The 25,878-nt window shown below is 36.9% G+C and overlaps 2 protein-coding genes across 2 annotated transcripts in view; both read right to left on the reverse strand.

Moving 5' to 3' along the window:
* Nucleotides 1–1,515: 1,515 nt before the first annotated feature.
* LOC115441445 overlaps nt 1,516–25,878 on the reverse strand; it is a 30,205-nt gene continuing 5,842 nt past the window's right edge. Inside the window, exons 2-16 of the mRNA XM_037440296.1 lie at nt 20,677–21,581; nt 19,392–19,523; nt 18,798–18,976; nt 17,432–17,571; nt 16,558–16,694; nt 13,386–13,571; nt 9,693–9,833; nt 8,589–8,727; nt 8,196–8,396; nt 7,470–7,638; nt 5,949–6,153; nt 5,401–5,604; nt 4,937–5,102; nt 3,798–3,913; nt 1,516–3,592 (exon numbers count right to left, since the gene is read on the reverse strand). Of these exons, the coding sequence (XP_037296193.1) occupies nt 3,089–3,592; nt 3,798–3,913; nt 4,937–5,102; nt 5,401–5,604; nt 5,949–6,153; nt 7,470–7,638; nt 8,196–8,396; nt 8,589–8,727; nt 9,693–9,833; nt 13,386–13,571; nt 16,558–16,694; nt 17,432–17,571; nt 18,798–18,976; nt 19,392–19,523; nt 20,677–21,581 (3,524 nt within the window). The 3' untranslated portion in view covers nt 1,516–3,088. The remainder of the gene's footprint in view (nt 3,593–3,797; nt 3,914–4,936; nt 5,103–5,400; nt 5,605–5,948; nt 6,154–7,469; nt 7,639–8,195; nt 8,397–8,588; nt 8,728–9,692; nt 9,834–13,385; nt 13,572–16,557; nt 16,695–17,431; nt 17,572–18,797; nt 18,977–19,391; nt 19,524–20,676; nt 21,582–25,878) is intronic.
* On the reverse strand, nt 13,932–16,037 carry LOC115440667 (cilia- and flagella-associated protein 157). The gene has a single exon (XM_030165080.2). The coding sequence runs from the start codon at nt 15,944–15,946 to the stop codon at nt 14,051–14,053; it is 1,896 nt and encodes a 631-aa protein (XP_030020940.2). The 5' UTR covers nt 15,947–16,037; the 3' UTR covers nt 13,932–14,050.

The following is a 25,878-nucleotide window of genomic DNA, read 5'->3' on the forward strand; positions in this document are numbered from 1 at the left end:
AAAGTCTATTCAAATATTTTCCATCCTTCCGCCCGCGCCGTAAATACTCAAATCTTTCGTTTGTGACACCGACTGGATAAATAATACTTGTTTATAAGTAGATGATAAAAAAAGACATTTGGAGTTTAGGCATTATTACAATTGTAATAAACTGTTTTAATAGAAAACATTTGCATATATTGAGATTATCGACGAATTCATATTGCGTTAAATTATGCTATGTAAAGATATTTCACATCGAGCTATGGAAACATAATCGGAACATTAACGACGAACATCACAAAGATCTGTGAGCGGGATGACATTACTAAGCCGAAGTTTACCGCCTGTCCCTTGCCCGTGTGTTATACTCACTGGCTAATGTTGTATCTCTGTCGCACGACATGTTATTTTACTATAGAAAATGTCTTTATAATCAAAAAGCGACGTAATATAGCATCACATTTTATGCCTAAACTCACAAACAGTTATTTAAAATCCATGCAGAAAGTGAATACAATATTCAGGTTACATATGACCTATTTTTATTGCACCGCCCGAAATTTTCAGTCTTCTAAAATATAAATAAGCAAAAAAATTATTAAAAATTCAATATTTTAAATATACTCGTAAAATAAAATAATAAAAAAAGTTCTTATTTAAATAAATAAAATCTAAAAAGCATTTTATTAAAGGCAATCCATTTAACTATAATGAACAAAACTCTTTGGACATATATCACTACAATATTTACTGGCATTAATTCACATTTAAATAAATTACACATTCATAATTATAATAAAATATCTGTAAGTACGAAAGGCTACGTTGTACATCATACAATGTAGAAGTGGCAGGAAGGTATCTACGTGTTTGAGCTTACAGTCTTTTAGTAAAATTGTATGCCGTGTTTTATCTTTTCCTAGATCTAGGTCAGTCTAGCGGATTTAACGTAGAATATTTAAGTGCCCATAAATATTTTAGAATTGCCTAAGCAGCTCGGTAATATTATGCTAAGTCGACGACTGCAAATGGGGCACTGAATACAAGTTAAGACAATGATTTAGATTTATTAGGACTAAGTTCTGAGCTAACAAACATAAAAAATACGTCGAATTAGGAACCTCCCCTTCTTTGAATTCGGTTAAATATAAGTCATTGTGATTCTAGTAATAGAGTTCATTTTACTGAAGTGAGACTGGCTCGTTGGCGTAGTTTATATTGCCTGCCCCGCACGGCACCACTGAGGTCCTGGATTCGAATCCTGGTTACACATCTGCCCATTCGGGTATAAGGTGTGATGTATGTGAATACACTGGACTTAAAACTATAGTGAGTGCCACTATATTCAGTGTCGTTTTACCCATAGTAAAAACCGAATATAAAATACTACGCTATATTTTACAAAATATATAAATACATGTGACCTTTAATAGTGTTCTGGCCAACGGTGTTAAATAACCCTCGCTATGGACTGCGGTTTTATCGATGCACAGTTCTTTGACAACAAAATTTGCAGAATAAAATTTTCATGGCTTTATTTTTATTTGATATTCATAGTGACTGTAGAAGATAATTTCTATGAACGACGAGACGAGCTTGCCGTTCGCCTAATGGTAAGCGATACGACCGCCCACAGTAGAAACACCAGCCATCATGTTGAATTAAAAAGTATTGTTTGGTATTCGCGCTTGCCATCTTGAGACATGACGTGTTGAATCTTATTATGTCCAGTAGTTACATTGGCTAGAATGTTCTTCAAACGGGAACGCAACAGTGATTATACAGTGTTGCTTGGCGGCAGAAATAGACATTGCGGTGGTACCTATCCAGGTGGACTCTATCTTTCAAGCAAGTGGTACCACCAGTTACCACTTGCTTGAAAGAGTATAGGACCGACATCCGATTGGAATGAGATGAAAGCAAAATAAGATCAATTATTAAACTATTACTTTTCATATAAATTAGGTTTCTCTAGGCCTCGGTGGCGTAGTTGTACTGCATGCACGGTACGGCAGCGCTCTGAGGTCCTGGGTTCGAATTCCAGGTCGGGAAAAGTGATTTTTAGGTTTTGTCTGCTCAAATTCCAGACTCTGGGCTGATAGCCCAGAGTCTGGAATTTGTGCCCGATATGGCGATAGGCTCGCCCCCTATCACATCATGGGTCGGAACACGCTTGGCGAAAAGCGGGTGTCCTGGTTGACCCTATGGATACCCCTTCGGGGATAAATGCATGATGCGTGTTTGTGTTTTGTTTTATTAGAGACAGAGTTAATTAATTTTCTATTACTAAAATTAGTTTCATAGAATATTTTTATGGGAGTATTATCTTTGGTATCCCAACATTCAGTTCATTTTCGACACATTTTACTAAAATACTGTTTAATGGAACTGATTATAAAAATCTATATGTCTAGATTATATTTTTGTGATTAATGATCAAAATACACGACAATGACTCCATGAAATGAGATATACGATGTATTCACAGATTGGTCCTTATTTACAAATGGTGAAGGGGAACTACTGAATATTGTAAAATGCTAATTTATTTGTTATTTTTCATTTTGAAAACTTACAAAAATAGGAGAGAATACGCATATTTGAATAAAGTAAGGACTCGATTCAACCGAGATTGTACCACTAAAAACGAAATGAAGATTCAAGTTACTCTGTTCAACTGAGGTGGTACCACCACAAAATGAAGTTACTGCAGATTTAATTTAAGAAATTGCCATTTATACAGTTGTCCGACATAATTTCCTAATTTGTTAGGATTTAAAAAGAATGAACATTTCTAATCACAAATAAACTAGTATTTTAAAAGAACTTTACGAATAATGTTATATGAAATTTATATACAGTACGTAAACTGCTTATGACATAAGGTCAGAGGGCCCTATTCCGTCTACGCGGGCAAATCCGCCTTTTTGCAATTATGGCGTTATCTGAACTTAATAAAAAATAATTATATTATCTATCATCAACCATTTGATTAAAGAACAGCTAAAATTAACATGATACACGGATTATTTTTTTCGATTTTGAATAACTTATTTAATTTAATGTATCAACGGTTCACATACTGTATAGCTGTATTACAAGTCATCTATACTTTAACATTGTATTTATCAACCATCCTATTGCTATCTGGCGAGTCGTCTGCGAATTTTATATCATTCGACGAGTCAGAATTCTCATCTGCAAATTTAATATCAGCAAAATCTGACCTTTTTAAAGTGTCAGCGTTAGTTTCTCTAGCATTGTCGTTTACTCGTTTTAACGTAGAATTATTTGCATCAGAGTCCCTTCTGTGGACCCGAACCGGAGATTTGCTCATCGACAGTTCATTCATTTGTATTCCCACGGGACTTTCGACCTTCTTCTTCTTGTTCCTCCTCGGCAATTTGGGAGAATTTTGCAAATCACTTATACTGAAATTCAAAGGGTGTATAATGTTTCCCTTTTCTATGACTTTTCTTATAGACTTGATAGATTCTGTTGATCTGTTTGTTCTGTTTTCGTTTCTTTTTAAAGTGCTAGATGTCGGCCTTTCCTCTGGGGATTCTGTGTTACTGCCAGGATCCGGGCGCAATTCTAGAGGCAGGATTTCCTGTGAAAATGAATTTATTAGTAAATTGTTACTTCTATTGCAAAATTCTACATGTAAACCTCAAGTAAATAACTTTGTATATGATATCGAAATATAAATTTTAATCAAAGATTTATCACTATAAAATAAACTTCCCAATAAGATTTAACATTTATTGTTACTAGCACGAGTAAGCAGTCGTATCTACAAATGGAAAGTAGGTCACCTCATAAATAGGTTTTCTATTATTGTCAATCTCCTTCAAAATATCGCCTTCTTCGAGTGGCGGTATCCAGACCAAAAATGCTGGATCCATGCCCAAATACGAACCTGGGACCGAACCTGCAACAATGTGTAGATCTATATTTACAGCAAAAACCTTTAAAGGTACCAAATGATCTCTTTTCATTTTATAAGAGAGTGAGCAAACGAACTAAAATTATAATATAAAATAAAAGAACCAAATAAATATAAAATCTAAAAACATGCTATTACATCGCAGAAAACATAAAATGCCATGTAAGTCTGGCTTGAAGGATCAAAAACAAGTTCGTGCACTGAACTTTGAACATTATTCAGTAAACTTTTTTGACTACTCTAACTCACGTATTAAGTACTAAGAGATACGTAGAAAGTCAGTTAATACAGATAGCAATAAATGCTCCGCTCATTTTAATTCCATGATATGACAGGGAAAAACATAAAAATTAAAATATAATACAGGGGAATTGCTGCATTTCATAAAAGAATACCAAATACATATACAGGGTCATTTTGACATTGCATTACTAAATGAAACCACATATTCGTTTTCACCTTTGCTGACATTGTGCCAAAAATCATCCTTTAATAACGAATATTTTCACCAAAAATCCTGGTATTAATTTTCTGATTTTGTAGTATAATGAAAATATGGCGTGTGAGTGAGTTTATTTCTGATCGAAAGTCTGATGTTGCCGCTGCGACGAATTATTTTAGAGTAGTACTAGTGGCATTAGGTCGCGGAAATAACAATTACTTTTTATTAATAAGTATTTATTTTGTTCGTAACTTACAGTTTTCTGTTTTACATCTACGGCGCAAGTACCTTATTGTAAAGTCTTATTTTCAAGTAGCTAAGTATGTGGTTTCATTTAGTAACGCAATCTGAAAATGACCCTGTATATGACCAATCTAAGATTCAATCTAGCATTCCAATGGGTTTAAATGGATCCTAAGTCAGAGAATATTTAGGTTTACCCGACGCACGCACGCCGGGTGTAAAAACTAAAGTAAATATACAACAGGCTTGAAAACATATTAGGTCATCAGCATTGAACTTGCATACGGTTAAGAATAATATAAGTGCGCAAAACCATCTCTCACCAGCATTGTTGACCTCGTAGTCGTAGTAGTCTATCTCCATCTCAGGGTGGGAGGTGAGGCTCAGGTCGGACTTGAGGAGTCGTCGGTTGCAGCTCTCTTTTGTGTGCTTCGGATTGTCGCGGATCTTCGCTGCTGACACTCCACTTAGGGCAGGGGAATACCAACCCTAAACATAATGGTGTTGTTGGACCAGATGCTATTTTATTTTGTTAACATTAAAATATATAATGTTATAAAATATGAATTATTGACTCAAATGCTCTCATGTTAAACATTTTTTTATGATATTTATTAACGTATTTAACCACAGAAGAACATAATAATGAACTGATAATAGCTGAAAATGTTCTTCTACAAAAAGCATATTTATTACAAGTATTTTCTAAGTCGAGGCCTCGCGTACGATAAACTTACCACCATATAAATTCTATAATGGATTCTTGTAACTTGTTTATAAGACTCACATTGGTTAAAGTAGCAGCAGAGGTAGAAGACGCCCTACTTTCAGTCCTGTCCTTCTCCCACAGGCTGTCTCTGTCTTTCTCACTGCAAGTGTCGTCTCTCTCGCTCACACTGCTGGCGCTGGTACTCAGCTCTACTATAGCTGTCTCGCAGTTGGACGTCTGGGGTGGTGACGTCATTTGGGACGTTGGTTTATCCAGTAAAACCTGATAGAAATTGTTATTCAATATTCGATCTTAACCCGCTAAGCGTCAGTTCCACAACATCTGAGTAAATGCTACCCATTAAATATAACATAAGACGACCGAATACCATAGGTGCACTGTCAACTATAATTCTTAATTAATGTTGGCGAATATCGACTATCATTTACTTGAACTTTAAAAATCTAGTACCCAGATATGTCTTTATAATGCTTATGATATAGAGATCGGATTCGAAAACCTTGGCACCAACGACAATTTTTTATCGACGGTACGCCAAGGTTTATTCACTGCACCTAATGGTGAAAGAAGTTTTGCCTAATTATTATGCTTTAAACTCCACTTACTTGCACCGTCGACACATTAGTAGCCGACATGGTGTGACATCGCCTGAGCGGGGACAGTGTCGCAGTCTTCGTCCCAGCAGGCGCGCTACTAGCTGACACTGTCTCTGGAGTGACAGTGGCTTGACTGGCACCACTGTCCACACTGGCCACACTCTCATTATCTTCTGCTTCGTTCTCGGCGTCTGATGCTTGGTCTTCCTCATCTCTGTGAGGAATGGTAGTGATGGTCCGGAAATTATAGAAATATAATATTATTAAGGCTAGACTTGCGTTATAGAAAGAAGTTTTATGATACAATATAAGAGTAACCAGAATGAGTAATTATTCTAAGTCATAGATAAAACATCAAATGCAAAACATTTAATAACTCATGAAATAACTAATTACTGTATTGTTAAGAACTCTAGCGATTATGATTTAAATATAAAACACTATCACTGCCTACAGATATACTAGAGCACAAATATAACATCATCAAACCGACCAATACGACTTTCAATTACTGCCTGCCTCGGCCTATCATACGCCCAATGTTTTATAGCAAAAGGTGTCACAAGAATATATTCATCCTAACATTTTTTATAAGATCTATACAAAACCCTATACAACGTTGCTTAGCTAAAAACAAACAAAACACCCATCATTGCTTATTGATAAAGACAAAGTTCTTAATTACTTAAATTTAAAGGGTAACAGCACAAAGCATTTCCCCTAGATCGCAGCCGATACGTGCCCACACAATACAGTATTCACCACCCCCGTTTTCAACTGTAGTGCTTGTTCATTAGTACGTTCTTACTTCTAAGTAGTGCACTTAGTCTTTGAGCCCATTGAAGTTAATGAGACTTGGCTTTCATTTGTTTTGCGCCGTAAGCGATATGTTCTTGAAAAAGCATTGTTAGCTTTTGCTTGCGGCTGAACAATTCCGTTTCCGGGATAAAACGTCTATGGCCGTCAGGAATGTAGCTTATTTGCGAAGGATGTTCAGAAGGGAAATAATTATATATTACCGCTACAAACAAATAAGTTAATTTTTAAGAAAAGATTATACTGGAATAGTACAGACGGAACTTTTACAGTGTGAATGTAACAACACCTAGTAGGTAATGAACCATTATCAAAAACATTTAGGAAAACAGAGTTTCATGAAATTCTTAGTGCAATAGATTCTGTCTGAGGACTTGAAGCGACTCCAAAGGACGGTCGATACTGTTATATTCTTATTATCCTTTGATTATAAAATATAAAAAAAATGATTTCCCTATTGCATGAACGTCAAAGCAATAGGAAACCGATTTCCAAATAAATGTAAATAATGATCATATTACTCATCAATTGCCAGTTGTTTGGACTTTATCAGGCCTAGACACTTAATGTTAATTATTTCAAAATTTAATAAAGTTTCCTTTCGCATTTTAAAAGCCGCACCTAACCCACCTCATAAAACTATCTTCAACAGCATGCAACAGCACCTACGCGATTAGATCACAGCTATCTCCAGCAATTTTCTATAGTACGTACCGGTTCTCAACAGTTTCTGAAGTTCTCTCGCAGTCCCTCAGCCTGGTGTGCTTGGTCCTGCCTGAAGGTAGCAGCCGACGCAGAGAGACGGTGCCGCCCACCACTTCTGATAGTAAAGTGCTGCGTGAACCAGCCGTGGCTACTCCTAGCTCTAGAGATGCTGAGCACGCTAGTAGAAAAAGTATAAAATGAGCACTTCTGATTATAACTCTTAAAGTGTTTTTTTAAACGGTTTTCTAGTTTATAAGTTCTACACTATAATTACTTTTTCAAAACTTTTATCGTGATTGTGAAGGCGCAGTTAATTAATTGTTTCATTGTCCATATTTCGCCTAGTTAATTTCAAATTATAAAAATAAAATGTCTGGACGAGGAACGGGTACACTTTATTTTGTTTGCAAGAACTAGCTTTTGCATGCGAATATACTCACTTTAAGTCTTAGTTTTACGGAAGAAATATATTTGACCTATTTAATCATTCATCCCTCTTAGACCTAAGTTAATCGTTAAAAAAAAGATTTACTATGATTTATAACATTATACATTAATAGGTTATAGTTACAAAAAAAAATCTGAAATTAGGTATGTAGAAGAGATAAGACATTATAAATGTAGCTGCACTGCGCGGTACCACAGCGCTCTGAGGTCCTGGGTTCGAATGCCGGGCCAGGCAAAGTGAAGTGGGTTTTTCCACTCAGTATCATTATAACTAGTAAAACACAATACCATCGCTATCAGTGAGCGACTCCTTGTCGGCAGCGCGCTGGTAGGCGCGCGTGCGGTGCGCGGAGTGCAGCGCCAGGCACAGCGCCGCCAGCGCCGCCGCCGCCGCCAGCGCCACCGCCGCGCCGCGCGCCCCGCCGCCGCCGCGCCACCACTCGCCCCCGCTCATCGACGCCCACGCCGCCGACGCGTTGCGGATGGGCTCTAGGGGAGAAACAGGGATGTTTGGAAACTTCCAGAATAACTTGAGTAGTTTATGAGACTATTACGTCTTTCCACTCTCTAAAGTATTTCTTGAAGTAAGCGATGCGACAAGACCTCCCGAATACAAACTTAAAGTGTAAGAACGAAAATTTACAAAGGAAAATCAACTCTAAATGGTAGAAAGTACCTTACCTATTTGCGTTGCGTGTGCCAGGAATCCTCCCGCACATCGCTCGCTGGTATCTCCAGAGCGGAGTTCCACGAGAATGTGACGTCCACCAGCTATCTCCATTACTCCGCTACTATCCGTCGTGGTTTCCACGTCACCAACCTTCAAAAGATATGTGTAATAACACAATTTAAAAGCTTTTCGATTGCCTTTTATTGAGAATTGAATTTAAAAAAACTTATAACATTATTTTAATTCTTAATGACATGAGCTAGACGATTGCATGATCCTATGTGCCCCTATTACTCGGTAACAAATGTAACACCATACCGATAACAAAAAAGGCTCTGAATTTTGTCTCTAAATTGATACACTTTTGATGCTATCATATAAATAATAAAATAATAAATAAAAGTCATAGTAATCCTCTTTACTACCAAAATGAAGACACTGTATGAAGGACAATAACAACGATAATATCTATCTATATGGAGTCTCCTATAAACAAAAGACCTTCCCAGCTATCACCCCTATATAAAGTTGAATTAACAAACAGAGAGATCTCAAGAACTGTAATCGAATGTTGGGTTTAAGCAACTTCATCTCCAACAACCAAACTAATAACTATTGCACGCCGTGTAACTGACATTTAATCATTTTAGGTAACAACCAGCACGAGCCCAACTACTGGCTCTTAGTTACAAACAATCTGCCGAACACACAAATTGCTGTACAGTTGGTCGTACCGCCATAAATTTAACAAGATCATAAATACGGATGTAAATTAATATTTAATGGGTAGCTAGTAACTATTCGATTACATTTTCTTTAGTTATGAACACACCAGTGTAAGCCAAGTCAAAAGGAATTTTTAAATTGATAACAATTAAGAATTTAACAGAATTCAGAGGACTTCATACTTTATTTAAAAATCTATAATGATAGAAACTGGCAATCATTATGTTACTATACTATTGGTTGGCGTATAAACTTTAGAACTATCTTAATTTAAAACTACCATCGTAAAGAGAACACCGATAGAATAAGAAATCCATATTTTACTCCCGTAATGCTCGAAAGAAAAAAGTTGTTACTAAAATATAACCTAGAAAATCAGAAATTCTTACCACAGCAGAGCTGTCTGGGCCATCCCAAGAGGCCAATAGCGGGGATCCCAAGGAGTCCCCATCACGAGCCCTTAGTGCTTGTCCAGCGCAAGGCAATTTGACTGCCTCCATGCGCAGTCTCACCACCAGTCCTTCTTCAGCCTAAATAATAATTCTTTTTCAATAAAATAAATACACTTAAAATGAACATAAAATAATATGCTCTAACTCTGAGGCCTAATCTTCTGTACGTAAAGCCAGGTTTTTCAATCACACCACCGTCAGCACCTTAATCCTGTTTCTTAAATTTCACATATTATCTTAAAATATATCGCGAAAACTATTACTAAGCATTGTTAGTTTTGCTGAAAATTTATTCACTTCTAAACCGATCGGAGGTTTAGAATAAACAAAAATAATTAGAAATTATATAAGTATATAGATAGATATATTGGTATATTTAATAGCAATAACTTGCAAATTGATCATACTTAGACCAGGATTTCATGGTTCTGAAGCTTCTCCTAGTTAATTAAACACTTTAAATAAACTTCAATTCAATAGTACTTTTAAAAACACGGATATATCTGGCTCTAATTTAGTAAAAAAAAAAAAAAAAGCTTCTCGCTCGCTCTACAATTTGTTACCGTGATATTTTTTAACTCTATACCTTTAAGGAGCGTACCGAGATAGAAAAACGGAGCATGAATTTACTGAAATCTTAATATTTACGACTATAAGGCATGACGAGCATGTAACTCACTTGATAGCAAACGTTACAACTGTCAATAAACAATATCGTTACCGCTCAGAATTAATACTCATTTACAAATACCTCAAACTAGTCCACTGACTAATGTGTGAATGAAATAATAAGTTCGCAGTAGGCAGCGTTTAGGGTTAAGCTACCAGTAGTGAAAGGTCCATATAACCTGAGTCTTGCCGGCTTCCCTTTCCTAATTTATGCAAAATCTTATTATCATTAGAGTGATTGGCAGGCCACATTCATACATTTTAGTACCTATATGTTGTGTATGGTTTCATTTGGAAAAATTTCATCCTCCATCACAGTTAGCTATTGGCTTCGGCTTTTTAGTAACATGGACGACGATTATCACTTACCGTCAGAGAATCATCAACTCAAACGGGCACGGCCAAGATTAGTTAAGGAGCATGTATCTGCACCTACGCACTATGCTACATAATATCATTAAATTTTTACTATTTTTAGATATATTTTTTGTGATTTATTTCTAGGCATTGGGGTGCACGTGCAACTACTAGCACTCCGCTCCCGACGCCCTTGTCAGCTTGTCAGGCTTCGTAGACAATGATTATTCATCAAGATTTGATTTATGCGTCAAGATTTTATAAACGCGGCGCAGTCACAAGTCCCAACTATTGTCGAAATTCCAGAATCGTGTTTATCTTTTTATCGTACACACTAAAATTAATCCGCGCTCATATTATCTAAGTGGAAACGAGAAGTTTTGATTAAAGCATATACTGTAACGAATTTCAACAAAACAGCGCTGTGTTGCGCAAACAGTTCCGGAGCAAATATTTGAGGATGACGTATGAAGTTAATGAAGATGTGAAAGCTAAAATTTTGATAAGGATCATCAAATTGCGGGCGATATCAATTAATAGCAAGCAATAGCATTTGATGGTATTATGTGTGTTGAATTAGTTTCAATAATTATAAGAAGTCATACATCTTTGCATACAAAACAATTTAATATATTGGATGAAAACTTCTTAATTCTAAAATAAGGAAATTCGAGTTTTCAATTCCAGACATAATTGAGTGACCAGATTATTCTGAATTCAAAGTATTAATAACTTTTGAGTTATCTGCACAGCTCGAACGGATAAGATCAAGCTAACTAGGTCAGGGAAGAAGCACTAACTTACTTATCGACTGTTGACATAGATTCAATTTGCACAAACTTTGGCTTTATTCATTCCTTACTCGAACTGAAGAGATACTATGCTATTTATTTCTTTAGGAGTATTATTAGCAATGTGAACTATAATGATCGTTAAAAGAATAATTATATCTTGACATTTACCAGACATCAAACTCTTTTAAGGAATCCAGCCCCTAGTCGTAGAAAAATCCGATAAATATCCGATAATTGAATTACGGACCTATTTAATGCACTAACAGGCTACCACTCGATCAACAACTTGGAGTTTAGGCAACATACTCATCAAAATAGTTCCTAAGAAAAAATTATCGAACACCTTTAATGAAGTTACTGAACTAACAAACCCAATACATAATAGAAATTGGTAAGTTAATCGGTATTTTGTGTCAGAAGTACGTCGCAAATAGTGTTAGTTGTAAGGAGAGTTATAGGGATAACTATGAGTAAATAACTGGGCCTTTTACGGAAATGGAGAAGTTTTAATGGCTCGATATACATACAAACGATGCTCTGTTCACAAGCGAAAGTTTCAGTGTCATAGTTTCTATTATTTTAGTTACAGATTTCAGTATATTGTTATAATGGATATTTGAGTCACCGCTTTGGTCTATAAGCGTATATAAACTGTGGATCGGAAAGGTTGCGGTCGATTCCCAGGTCTCACTTTATGTGAACTTTGACTCGATGAATTTGAGGACGTTGGGGTAAAATGCGGTTGTAAAAACAAAGCCAAAGTCATCAAATATGTTGCGTAATATTAAATTTGTTTTGCACTAAACCTATATAAAATTGGTATAAGGGCATAGAGAATGCTGTTCTCAAATCAAATGATACTTCTAATGTTACTCATCAGCACACACTCAGCTTTTTTAGAGAAGATACGATGCATACCAAGTTTAAATTAACCGAGCGAATGGACTTGTTGGATTATGATATAACACTAATGGTGAAAAAACTTTGCCCACAAGGCGAAAACGAAAAACTATTATTTCCCACTTTATTTTTACTTACAAGAACATCTTAAATTTTCTCACTTTTCTTCATCTTTTAGTTTGATAAATCTACACTCTCTTATAATAATGCTATATTATCTGTAGAGATTTCGGCAGCTGCGAGCTAAAGTTCATTACCATTACCCGCGTTCAAACGCATCCTAACTCCTAGTTAACGTTTGTAAAGGCGAATGCCTCACGAATGATATCAAAACTTGTATAACTTAGTTACCGCCCATTATCGTCGACAACTAACAGCGTGAATGCCGGCTGATGTGCGCAACCACCACTTTGAAATAAAACAATATTCATTATAAATTTAATAGATGAGATGGTTAGTGCCACGCTATAATATATTAAATCTGCTATGATTTCTATGGAGGTTGGCAAGCGACCAAGTTACTGATAGTAACTATGGTCTATTAAAACCCATGTTAAAACATATCTGCGCTGTCAATCTTTGAGGAGAAGGTAATTTAAAGATAGAGGAATGACATAGCTATGTGATCTGGGACAAAATTCCCTATTGTTCATCTAACCTGTCAGGCAATATTATAAATATACGTATCTATATAATTGCGGGATCAGTACCTCGAGTGAGGACTATGAGTGCCGGTCGGGGTAATTTGCACTGTGTTCTAGATGTAATATTAATTCTCACATCAAAGTACTCGTAAATAATTATACTACTTATAATATTGTTGCATTGTGCTGTCGTAATTTTTTAAATAGTATACAAACATTACTTAAGGATAAACGCCTGTCTGACTTAAAACTGTTAATACTCTTACCTGCAAAAGCCAGAATGACCTGGAAGGGCAGGCCCTCGCAGAGCCGGCTAGCAGACGAGCAGCCGGCGCGAGATGTAGGACGCAGCCGCATCTACACCTAGCCCCTACTTCAGCCACCACCACGGAGGAGTCTCCAGCCCAGGGGCGGGCGTTGCACTCGCAAGCGGCCAGTTCTACTGCCTGGCCCTAAGATAAAAGAACATTTTGCGTAATTCTAAGTTTGCATAATTCGTAACGAATGAAGTCTTAGGACCTTCAAACTCACCTTTGACTAGGATCATAGTAGTTGTTAAGATATTGACCTTTTTGATAAACAGAACTTGAGCTGTTATTTAAGCGCCTATTGTTGGCTGAGTCTTCGTTGCAACAATATATTATGCAAAGCTTCTACATGCGTTTACGTTACCGGTAATATTTCAATAGTTGTATCGACATGCCGAATTGCTTACACTATAAAAATTGCTTGCGGAAGTCGACTTCTGCAAGTTTTCTTGCTAGTCTCGCTCGAAATACGAATACTCTTTCACTATGGAAAGAATAAAACAATTTATTGCACACGCATGGTTCATTTATTAAAGTATTACGAATTAGGTACATTAAATACGAAAATACAAACCCATATTATTATTCAAAGTAATATTTATAAATCTAATCATATAAAAATACTATTCGGCTTTAGTCTCTTCTGCTCCAGGCTTGTCTTCTGTTTCTTCTGGTTTTCCTTCGCTTTCTGACTTCGCTTCGCTTTCATCTTTTTTTTCTTCGTCTTCGACGGCTGATGCTTCACCCTCCGTTGTCTCCCCTTCAGTCTTTTCTTTCGATTCGCCCTCCTTTGCTTCTTCACCACCTTCACCTTCTATAGTTTCGAGTATCACTACCGATTTCGAACTTCTCTTCTTTTGTTCCTCACTAAATCTATTCTGAGACTGTAGAGCCATCTGGGAGTAAGCTAGGTCTTTCATTATAGACTTTTGAATCTCTAATTTACTTGCAGCTAACTGCTTTTCTATATCCGTCATGCCCTCTGTCTCATCTGCTTCCTCATCACTCTCACTTTCAGAAGATTTTGTTGAGGTCACAAATGATTGTACACTCTCTTTTGGAGGAAGCTGGGGTTCAGAGGATGGTGGTACCAATTTCACGCTGGGAATAGTCTTAATACTACCAAGAGTCGATGACGAAATAGTCGCAGGACTTATACTACCTCTATCAACCTTAGTAGATTCTCTTGAAATCACAGATAGAGCAGCAGACACCGCAGATTTCTTAGCAACAGGTTTGGGTATGAAGCCAAGATCACCTTCTTCATAGACTTTGGTCATCGAAGCCAGGGTTTCCATAGACTCTGCTTTTTCTATATCTCGGTATTGAGTAATAATATCCAACAAACGTGAGAGCAAAACTTGACGATCCATAATCTCTCTAGTAGGGTCGGTTCTTGCCCACTGATCTAGTTTCAAGGCGGCTTGTATAGCAAAAGCAGCCTCTTTTAATATTTTCTTTAATTTGCCTCCTTCCCTAGCCGCTTTCGATATTTCGACAGCTGATTTATTTTGTTCGCTCATCTTAGCATGCAGATTTTGCTCTAGAATACGTACTTGTAAACATAAATTTTCATTTTCCTTCGTTAGTTTTTGTATTTTAGCTTGCAATGAGTCAAAATCAAAATTTCTCTTTTCAAATTGGGCTTTCTCTTTTTTTATTTCTTGGAAAGCGGTTGTAAGCTGGTCAATAACTTTTAATTGGACAACATTTTTATTGATAGCTTTGTCTCTTTCTTCTTCTGCCAACTCCATAGCTATGCGAGCTGCTCTCTCGCTTTCTTTATTTTTCTCATTTTGTTCAGCCAATTTTGCTTGCGTGAATAGAATGTTATCGAGTTCATTATTAATAGCAATGTTTTCTCTTATAACTCTGTGTGTGGATGCTGCGATTCTTAATTCAGTAGCATCTTGAAAATCTTGAGCCAATTGTAATAATCTTGCTTCCATTTCCTTCTTTAACTTATCTTTTCCAATAACAAATTTCTTTTCCGCATCGTAAATTACTCTCTTGTACTTCATTTCTTGATCTTTAAAGGCTTGCTCCTGTTTCTCGAATTTGCGCATCAAATCGTCTCTTATAGCTCTGAATTCTTCCAATGTATTCAGTTTTCCAGCCAACAATTTATTTTCTGATGTAAGCTGATCTTTCATGATAGTAAAGTTTCGTTCTAATTCGTTAACTGTTTCCTTAAACTGAGCGGTTTCGATCTCCCTTGTTTCTTCGAGACCTTTGACCTTATCTTTCAACTCGTTGTTTTCTTCATTCTTTAAATTAAGCGTCTTTTTGAGGTACGCGATAATATCGGCCCTATCTTCGTCGAGTTTATCATAGGCCTTCTGAAGTTCTTCATTCCTAAGCTCGTATTCATCGACCGCCGATCTCAGCCTCGCAATCTTTCTGTTACACTCCGTCACTTGAAGCTCAAGGAATGTTTTTTCGACCTCCGTAAATCCTCCACCTCCCCCGCCTCCTGTTTTTGGGGTCTCTTCCTTCCCTTTGTCTTTTTTTGGTGCCATGGTTTACAATATAAAAGAAAACGCCTGATACAAAAAGTGTAATGTGATAGAATGCCGCGAATATTGACAAAACATTGAAACGGTCGCTACGCAACGCTTTTGTGTTTGATTGATACATTTTGATATCTGATTAGTGAACAGGTTGTAGTTGCTAATGAGTTTTATCGCAGTAAACAATACATCAATGGTAGTAAATAATAATTCCTTGATTTTATCGCTCTTTGAACGCTCTGTGAGTCAAATAAACTATATTTTGTACTTTGATAAAACGTAATAAACAAATGAATGAATCAACATCATATAAAAAATAAAATATTTGACTAGCGACTACAATACTTCACTGAATTATTTTATACATTTTTTTTATATTAGTACTTTGTAGCAAAGTAAACTACGCAATGTTACCCAACCATTAGGCAAAATTATGAAAGAGGTTTTGTCGCTAGGGTTTATAACATTTATTGGCCCCGTAACACGTTGTAGGAAAAAAACAACTAGATTTTTTTACATTCAAACAGGTTTCGATATCCAATCAAGTATAAAATGCCAAAAAGTTTTTTCATCGTGTCCCATATAAAGGCCAAGTTCTCAATATGCTTATAACTTCTTACCTCACAGTACTTAGCGCCGTATGCAGGGGGTGGCGAGTCGCAGAACCTGTGCCGACTGCGCGTGCGCGTCGAGCAGTGCGCCGGCGCCGGACACGGTGACCACGGAGACCACTGGCCCCACCCACCAGCACCGCCGTCTAGGTAAAGAACATATTTTTAAGAAAATGAATGAATTTAATTTAGCCCGAAATATTTCTGAGTAATGACAAAAATTAAAAATGTTTTTTTAGATGAACTGAATTCATTATTGTTAACACAAAACATGGAAGTGATTTATGTATTGTTAACAATAAAAAATATTTAATGACACTTAAACTAGTTTGACTATACATTATATTTTCCTCCCTACTCCATTACATAAGTGGGATACCTACTAAGACTATGCTCTGAACAATTTTACTCAAATTTTAATGTGGTGCAATGGTGTTTTTATCGAATAAGTAATATAATAAATTACCCTATAGTCAGTAAACTGTGACGCTAAAATGGTGCGAATAAAAATTAAATATATAAAACATTGATCAAGCATAATCATATTAATATCTCATACATTATGAATTTTGAAGTATAATGTAGGACCATCGGTGATTTCGTACCCATGATAATGGAGTTGCCGCTTCCACATACCTCATGTATTTCACAGAATTAATTTAAAGTGAAATATCAGATATTAGGGAACGTATTAATAGATACAACTCCGTTTTGCTCTCAAGCGCGACGAGCTGAGAAGCTGTCAATTTTTTTTACGTTGCAGCCTTCACCACTTAGATACGATTATTAAAATCACAAACCAATATCCATGAATGCAAAAATCAAGCTAGTAATAAAGTGAACATAATAATAATATTGGCGTAATCATGAGCCATGATTATACCTGATAATGGTAGAGTCGGAAGGCAGTCCATTCTGACATCCGCGACTGCACCAGTGACCGCCTGAGAGACGTACACGAAGCAGTACTCCGGGTAACGCTCGCTGAACAAACGGCAGTCAAAGGAGGCTGTGTGTTGTCCCCTGGACACAAACAATACGGTACCATTATTAGTATAGTGTATTAGGGTTGAGGCTTTGACTTCGAATCTGTCGAACAATGTGTGTGAATTTCTTTTAAACACACCTAAACTACTTGAGATTGTAATTTATGCTTAAAATGCGGAATGTGTGTGACCCTATCCTATCACTCAGTTAGAATTCACTCATAAGAATTTGTTTGAAATATTTATAAAACGACTATAACTGCGCCTGTTTATTCTTTTTATCGAATTATTTATGCGTCCATTTCTTAAGATCACGGTTTGTTATCCACATTTGTTTACCAAATAGAAAATTCACTAATCTTAATCATCATCGAACACGTAATTTCTTTCACTAAGTACCCTACCAGTACCAAACTAGTATAACATCAAGCAAAAAGAGCAATTAATTAGGTAAATCTATTCAAACCGGTATCACCAACAAAGACCTGACCACGAGACCGCAACAGGCCAAAAACCACACGCGCATTAATGAAAAAATTCTTCAACCGAGCCGGTTTTAATTAGCGCGGCTCACGACCGCGCGGTCCACGGTTCGCATTTGCGGTTAACAAAATCATGTAAATTGCGCATACTGAGCTTAGTTGTTACCTTACCTGAATTAAATATACGAATAGATCTATTGGTAAACGCCATGAATATACGACTGTATTCTTAACTTTAAATTGCATAGGTTTGCCATTGCGCGAGAATCGTAGAGCCCAATTCCGTCTACAGCGACAAATTCTTTTTATTGCAACTACAGGCGTTCTAATCGATGGACGGCTTTCCTAGCTGTATAGACAAAACCACCGAAACATAAAAATAGTAGTAGCCGTACAGATAAAAACGAAAGTGGTCCCCCGACCTTATTTTGTTATTTAATCACCTAAAACTCACAAACGATGTTAATTTTTTGCCGAGAAACACTAGACTAGTCATTACTATGAGAGTAAAGATTGGCTTAGCGAATTCGCAATACCTATCAATTTCGTAGTAGTGTAGCGTTCTCGACAAGTTAATATCTTAGTGATTGTACATAGTGTCCTGGTAAATAGAAAACCTCTTGATCTAAAAATATGGAAAATATGGAACAAATAAAATACTGATAAAACGAAAGTGGCGTCAGCATAGCAGGTTTGTTATTTTCTTGGTCAGGCTATAGTATTTTTTAAATATTTATTCCTAACATTATAGAATTATTAAAATTCTCAAATCGTCATTTACCTGCGCACACGCCTCTCAACGATGTATCGCAGTTTGTCAGCATCTCGACCAAACACTCTCACTCGGTCTACACCTTCTATCGCGCACTCCGGGTACTGGAACAGGACTCGAACCCCCTCCCCGCACGGGAACACCGACCCTCCGTGCACGTTCAGGACAAATTGATCCGACCAGTCAGCCTGTACAGCAAGGTTCAAAATATGTTTTTCTAAACAAAAATATGTAGCTTCCTCTTATGAAGCAAAATGAAATAAAAATAAAATATTTAATTTTTTTACGTATATCCCCCCATGACTACAAACGCTGCAAAGTCTTCGAAACGTCGAGAGAAAACTAAAATATAAAACCGCGATAAAATAAAAAAAAATAGTTTAAGTTTAATGTCTGACATTCGTATATCATTATAAAAATATAATCTAGATTACTTGATTTTTGAGAGTAAAGACTATGAATAAAAAGCACACGAAATAATACGTAGTATAGTAAATTTTAAATTGTAGGCGAAGACAATGCGCTAGCAGTTTTGTTAAATAAATATTTAAATTTGATCAAACCAAGAATTACTTTTATTGAGGTATTAACAAATACACCTACCCTGATGAAAGCCGTGGCGGAGTCCTGAGGTCCAGCCGCAGCAGCTGGTCGAAGAGTCAGCGCATAGTCCCCAGCTTGTCCAAAGAACTCACATCTCAGGGTCATAGTCCTACGACCCGGGAAACCATGCATCTGTAAATTTAGAAATTGTTTAATCTGTAAAAAAAAATAATGTTATATTAACTAAAATATTAAGAAAATATTAGAAAACTTTTTTAGTACTATTGTTAGTTTACATATAAATTCTAGCAGGGTCCAAAAATGTATTCTTTTGTGTACTACATACACATCACGCATTTATCTCCGAAGGGAAATGTAGAGGCGCAACCAGGGCAACCGCTTTTCGCCAAGTGTGTTTCGTCCCATGATGTAATAGGGGGCGAGCCTATCGCCATATCGGGTAAAAATTCCAGACTCCGGGCTGATATTGAGCAGAAAAACTCAAATATCACTTTGCCCGACCCAGGATTCGAACCCTTAGACCGCTGCCGTACCGCGCCACTGAGGCAGTCCTGAGTCAGTCTAGGCAGTTGTGTGTACTTACTATACGTTATATATAAGTGTATGATCGTTGCAGATAACCTTGTAAACATGTACATACTATATTATTGTTGAAGCCTTCCTAAAGAACCTTGAACTTTAGAAGGTGATACATTTGATAAACAAATTAAAAACCCAAACAACAAAAATCCGATGAACTTTCACGAACATTCACTAGGCTGACAGGTCAAGGTGAAAACTTTGTAGCCAAATCATTCCCGAAACAAAATTAACACAAAAACAATTCAAACAGTGTATGAAAAAGTTATGTTTGGATTGAAAATTATCTTTGTTGGCTCATGTCAGAATTTAGATATTGTTTTGGTCATTATATATTTGACTAGCTTTTGCTCAAGGCTTCGCCCGCGTGAAAGATTGTTTCGGTATAGTAAAGAACCCGATATATATTTTCCAGAGACAGAAAGTATCCTATATCCTCCCTAGGGTTACAAACTCCATGCCAAATTTCATCGAAATCCATTGGATAATTTTGGAGTTTATCACGTTCAGACAGGCAGACAGATGGGACATGGGATTTTATCACTTAGAACTTTTTAAAAGAAACAAACATGATTGTTGCATAACTTTGAAAAGAATAATTTTTCCCCTTTTTGCAACTCTGGAGAATTAAATTCAGGCGAAGACGTGTTGGGGAAACGGTTTAATCTGAGAATTGAACCCTAGGCCTTCCTAGTCACAACTCAATGGGTCTATTAGTCTATAATAAAATAAAACAAATAATTACCTCCTCTGAATACAGTGCGTGGGTGTGAGAACTGCTATTTTTCCCATCGCAGAGCACTGCTCCTCCACTAGAATGGCCACAATATAGTAATTCCAAGAAGAAATCTGCGCTCGATTCTATTGGCGTGCAGACAACCCTCGGGTATTCTATAATAGCCATCACCTGTCTCTCTGGATACGTCTGAATGTGTTCTGGAGTCACATCCAGATTTGCTGACGGCCATAGCACGTCGAATTTCCAAGATTTGATAACGCTATCCCCTGTTTCCATCAAACTCCCTTCATTATCAACTTCTCTTTTAACCTTATTCCCGGTAACCATAGGTTTAAGACGAATTCCACCTTCACTGTGAGTAACATTTTCAATTACTTTATTATCAACCACATTGTGTATTACTGATTCATTATCAAAAGCAGTTACTGCTGTATTAATACTTCTTTTAGTAAAAGTTTCTTTTACATCCTTAACTTGCATACTTACAACTGAAGTTGTATCACTTATCTCTACATTATTTACATTTCTCTTCTCAAAATCAGTGACTTGACGTTTAGTATAATCAACATCATCTAACACGTTGTTAGTGAGATTATCTGCGTTATAATCTTCGCTTATGAAGTTCTCTTTGTCGGCTATGAGTTCCAAGTAGTAAATGCCTCCTCTGGAGAAGTATCCGCAGGGTATGGTCAGGCGGCTTTCAGAGTCGAGCGCTAGAGGCATGGTGGCGAGCAAGGTCCGACCTTCGTCGTCTTCGCGAGCGAGCCGGACTCGGAGCCCGGTGCCGAGAACGCCGTGGACTCTGACGTGGACGTCGCCACCCAGCGCGACCAGGGATGAAGGTATCTCCACCCATACTTGGTTGAGGTCAGTCCGGGCACTCGCGTAAGGATTGACGAATGTTACGCCACCTGTTGACAATAAAAACAATTATGATTATTGATGATGCATGCATGGTTAATGAAACCTAGTTAGTAGAATAAATCCCTCCTAGCCGAATTTCGGCCACGGCGGCCAATCTTAACGGAGTTGAGGAGCCAGTTACGCAGGATATATTATAGTGCACAAGTGTATGCGCAGTACAAAAGCACTCTCTGTTCCTTCACTCTCATAGTACGGCGAGACGGCAATCCGACATAACCGAAGAGAGATCAGGCGCAGGACCAGCGGCTTTACGTGCTTTCCAAGGCACGGAGGTATCACACCGCCAAATTCCTATCTCCAAGCTGCCACTGAGTAAGATGATTTTAAGATGACAAAACCAAGTCACAATTATTTTAGCCCGACTCGGGAATCGAACCCAGGACCTCAACGTGGGAGTCGTACTCGTACCGTGTACAATTACAACTACGCCGAGGCAGTCAAAGGCAGTCTAGTAGGTCAAAGGTATTGTCCTGTGAGACTAAGTCTTCTTTTTTATTACTCAATGAGTTCATCGCTACATCAGTGATTTTTCTAAAATTAAAATATTTTAGCTCTTATTTACTAACAATAACTTACTAAATTAACAGCGTAAATAATAAAATACGCATGCCGACTGCAGTCTCTAAGAGTTACTATTTGTAAAAAAAGAAATAGGTACCTATTTACCTACCATTAGATCTGAACTAATCGCATTTTATAAAGTGAATCGACTCAAAGCTGATAAATCTATAACACTTCTAAACACTTGTCAATATAAATAGAAGCTCGCTATTCACCATCCCTCATTTCAATAGTTTACTTTGAGAAGAGGTATTTTGTACGAATATCGAGAGGTCCGCCAATCTTCGCCTTCATAAATTGAGTTTCCACTGAGATTTATTCAAATCGTTTCTGGATTCGTCTTGTACCTCCGAAAAGGCACAATATAGAACTATCTCTATCTAGCGTCGACAGACTCTACGAGGCTGAGGCTCAAGTCTATAAAGCCAATTTCGTTTGAGTCCAAGTCGAATACACCTTAAAGGTTCTATCAACACATTTAGAATCAGTGATTGATCTATCAGTATGTCGTTTTCTTTAGCATAAATTGGTGATTGAATAAGCGAGTCACTAAGCTGAGTTTCTCTAATTGTACCATTCTTTCGTTCAACCTTGTAAGATGTGAACAACGGTATCCATAACACAAGTTCAATCTTTATTTGGATACCATAGCGCATAAACACCAATGTAAATTTATTTGTGTAAATTTACTAGGTTGTCATTTTCCGTGTATGTTTCACTTACTGTGGAAATAAAGCATTATTATTTATTATTATTATAGTCACTATAAACTATACTATAAACGATCTAAGATGTTAGACACACGGTATTTTTTTTATTCGTACACCGCAAAGTGACGCCATTGCACCTCATGGTAAGTGGATTGGCTTCCAATAGAATGTCGACTGACGAGAGATGATTACCCCTCGGTAGTCGACATAATTAAGCCGGCCTATTGAGCCCGGATATACACAGGCTGATCCCGGAACGCGACGCACTTACGTGGGCCACTATAACGAGTTTTAACACCTTGTGTACGGTGGTCGCTATCCGGGCGGATATAAAACATATCCAACCACCAGCAAAAGAAGGGACTCCTAAGGTAAATGTTGATAAACAAAAGATATTGGTCCCTTAATGATCAGCATTATTTACTATGGGTATCCGTTACATATTAGGTATAAAACGGATTTGTTGCAATGTATAGTAAAAGGATTACCAGCTCAGTATACGCTACTCAGTATATATTAAACCATCACTGATTTTCAGGTGTATCCCTCTTTGGTCAAATCATCATGGTGTTCCGCAAAGTTTCAAAAAGCGTAAACGTTTTAATATTACATAATGTATAAGTGTACATATTATATATGTGAAAGTAATTTTATAAACACTTGACAAAAAGATGGAATGAGATTTACAGCAAGAAAGCAAGCAAGGTGAACGTACTAGTGAAAGCAGTGTAGAACCGTTTTAGAAACGGCTACTTGGAATTGAAATATTTCCTGCAAATACAACTTCACAACTTCCAAACTGCTTACGTAAAATTGAATATAATTTTTCCAGTCTCGGGTTATTTCTGTTTTTTTACTTATGAAGGACAAATTATCATAAAGTTTAGTTGACATAAGACGTTTGTTAAAGAAAATTCAAGTTAATAGCGTTTTTTACTTTTCACATTTACTCTTATTAGATTTTTACAAATTACAGATTGACTTCTTGGTTTATTTGTGCATTGGTCATGAGTTCGAATCCCAGACTGAGCAACAAGACATTGCTGTGATTTTGAGGCAAGTGGAAGAATAATAAAATAGTTTTTTTTTATATCCAAAGTATAATATTATTTCTGAGAGAGATTTTAATTGTCATCACCCATAAAGCATACCACACAAAATCCTACTTTTTAACCGACTTCAAAAAAGGAAAAGGTTCTCAATTATTTTTTATATTTTTTATATCGACATGAATTTTGTGCAACCTTTCATGATACATCAATTCCGCCATTAAAACACATATCAAAGTATCAAAACGAGCTCGTATTCAAATTATAAAAGTATACTTAACACGATACGTTTTGCATACATTAGAGCCGAGAGTAACTTTGAGACGCGATTTAGCGAGTCATGCCAGAGAGTCCCAATTACTGGCTTTTGTGTGCTGCATACGGTGTAATGAGGCGCTTAAATTACAATATCAAGTATTACACATATTCAAGTTCGGAGTTCACTAAGCGAATGGCGCTTAACTGATATTCATAAAGGATTTTTTGAAAAAATCAGCTATATATCGACGGGTGAAAAGCTAATTGACTTGAGCGACATTTTTTTGTAACATTCAGTTTCATACACATTTAAAATCAGTTTTTTTCTATGTTTTTTTAACCTAGTTAAAATATTACGAAAAAAGAATCTTAAGCTTGCTAAGTCAATTAACATTTTAACCGTAGATATCATGATTCTACGATTATATACTTAAGTAGCTTGAGATGAGAATTAGTTCTCTATATGTTATACTCTTACTTATGGGAGGGATGGCAAACCTTTAATAGTTAACGTGCCATTATTTATTGAAAAAATAAATGGCCTGTAACCTGACATCCAGGATTGGTCGTATCTATCCGAGTGCCCCTTTTTAGCTACTTTTTTTTGCCCATATTTTTTGTTTTTTTATCGGTGCTCGGCAGAGCGAGTTTACTGCACCTGATGTTAAGCGAAGTGAAGCCAAAAGATGTTTGGCATATTACTCTCATTCCCGAATTATTGTGTCACGCGTGCCATTGGTTCGCCACCCCTGCTCAATCTATACTCTATACTATTATATAAAGCTAAAGAGTTTGTTTGTTTGTTTGAACGCGCAAATCTCAGGAACTACCAGTCCAAACCGAAAAATTCTTTTTGCGTTGGATAGCCCTTTGTCGTGGAGTGCTATAGGCTATATGTCATCACGCTATACCCAATAGGAGCGGAGCAGTAATGGCTAATCTCAGGAAATACCGGTCCAAACTGAAAAATTCTTTTTGCGTTGGATAGCCCTTTGTTCGTGGAGTGCTATAGGCTATATATCATCACGCTATACCCAATAGGAGCGGAGCAGTAATGGCTAATCTCAGGAACTACCGGTCCAAACTGAAAAATTATTTTTGCGTTGGATAGCCCTTTGTTTGTGGAGTGCTATAGGCTATATATCATCACGCTATATTCAATAGGAGCGGAGCACTAATGGCTAATCTCAGGAACTACCGATTCGAACTGAAAAATTCTTTTTGGGTTGAATAGTCCTTTGTTTGTGGAGTGCTCAAAGTCATATATCATCACGCTATGACCAATAGGAGCCGAGCAGTAATGGCTAATCTCAGGAACTACCGGTTTGAACTGAAAAATATCTTTTTGTGTTGAATAGCCCTTTGTTCCTGGAGTGCTATAGGCTATCATCATATCATATCATCACGCTATGATCAATAGGAGCGGAGCAGTAATGAAACATGTTGCAAAAACGGGGAAAATTATAAGTTTTGAGAGCTTCCGTTGCCTGCGCTGCGTAAACGGTTAAAGTTATGCAACAATGATGTATGACGGGATTGTTCCACTTTAGAAGTTCTAAAAAATATATTATAAAACAAAGTCCCCCGCTGCATCTGTCTGTCTGAACGTGTTAAACTCAAAAACTACCCAACGTATTAAGATGAAATTTGGTATGGAGACAGTTTGAGACCATGGGAAGAACATAGACTCCCGGGAAACTACTACT

Source organism: Manduca sexta, chromosome 19, assembly GCF_014839805.1.
Source record: "Manduca sexta isolate Smith_Timp_Sample1 chromosome 19, JHU_Msex_v1.0, whole genome shotgun sequence".
Lineage (NCBI taxonomy): Eukaryota > Metazoa > Arthropoda > Insecta > Lepidoptera > Sphingidae > Manduca > Manduca sexta.

Bases quoted from the DNA above. Each gene is read 5' to 3' on its own strand.
- LOC115440667 (XM_030165080.2), bottom strand. From the start codon at position 15,946: ATGGCACCAAAAAAAGACAAAGGGAAGGAAGAGACCCCAAAAACAGGA.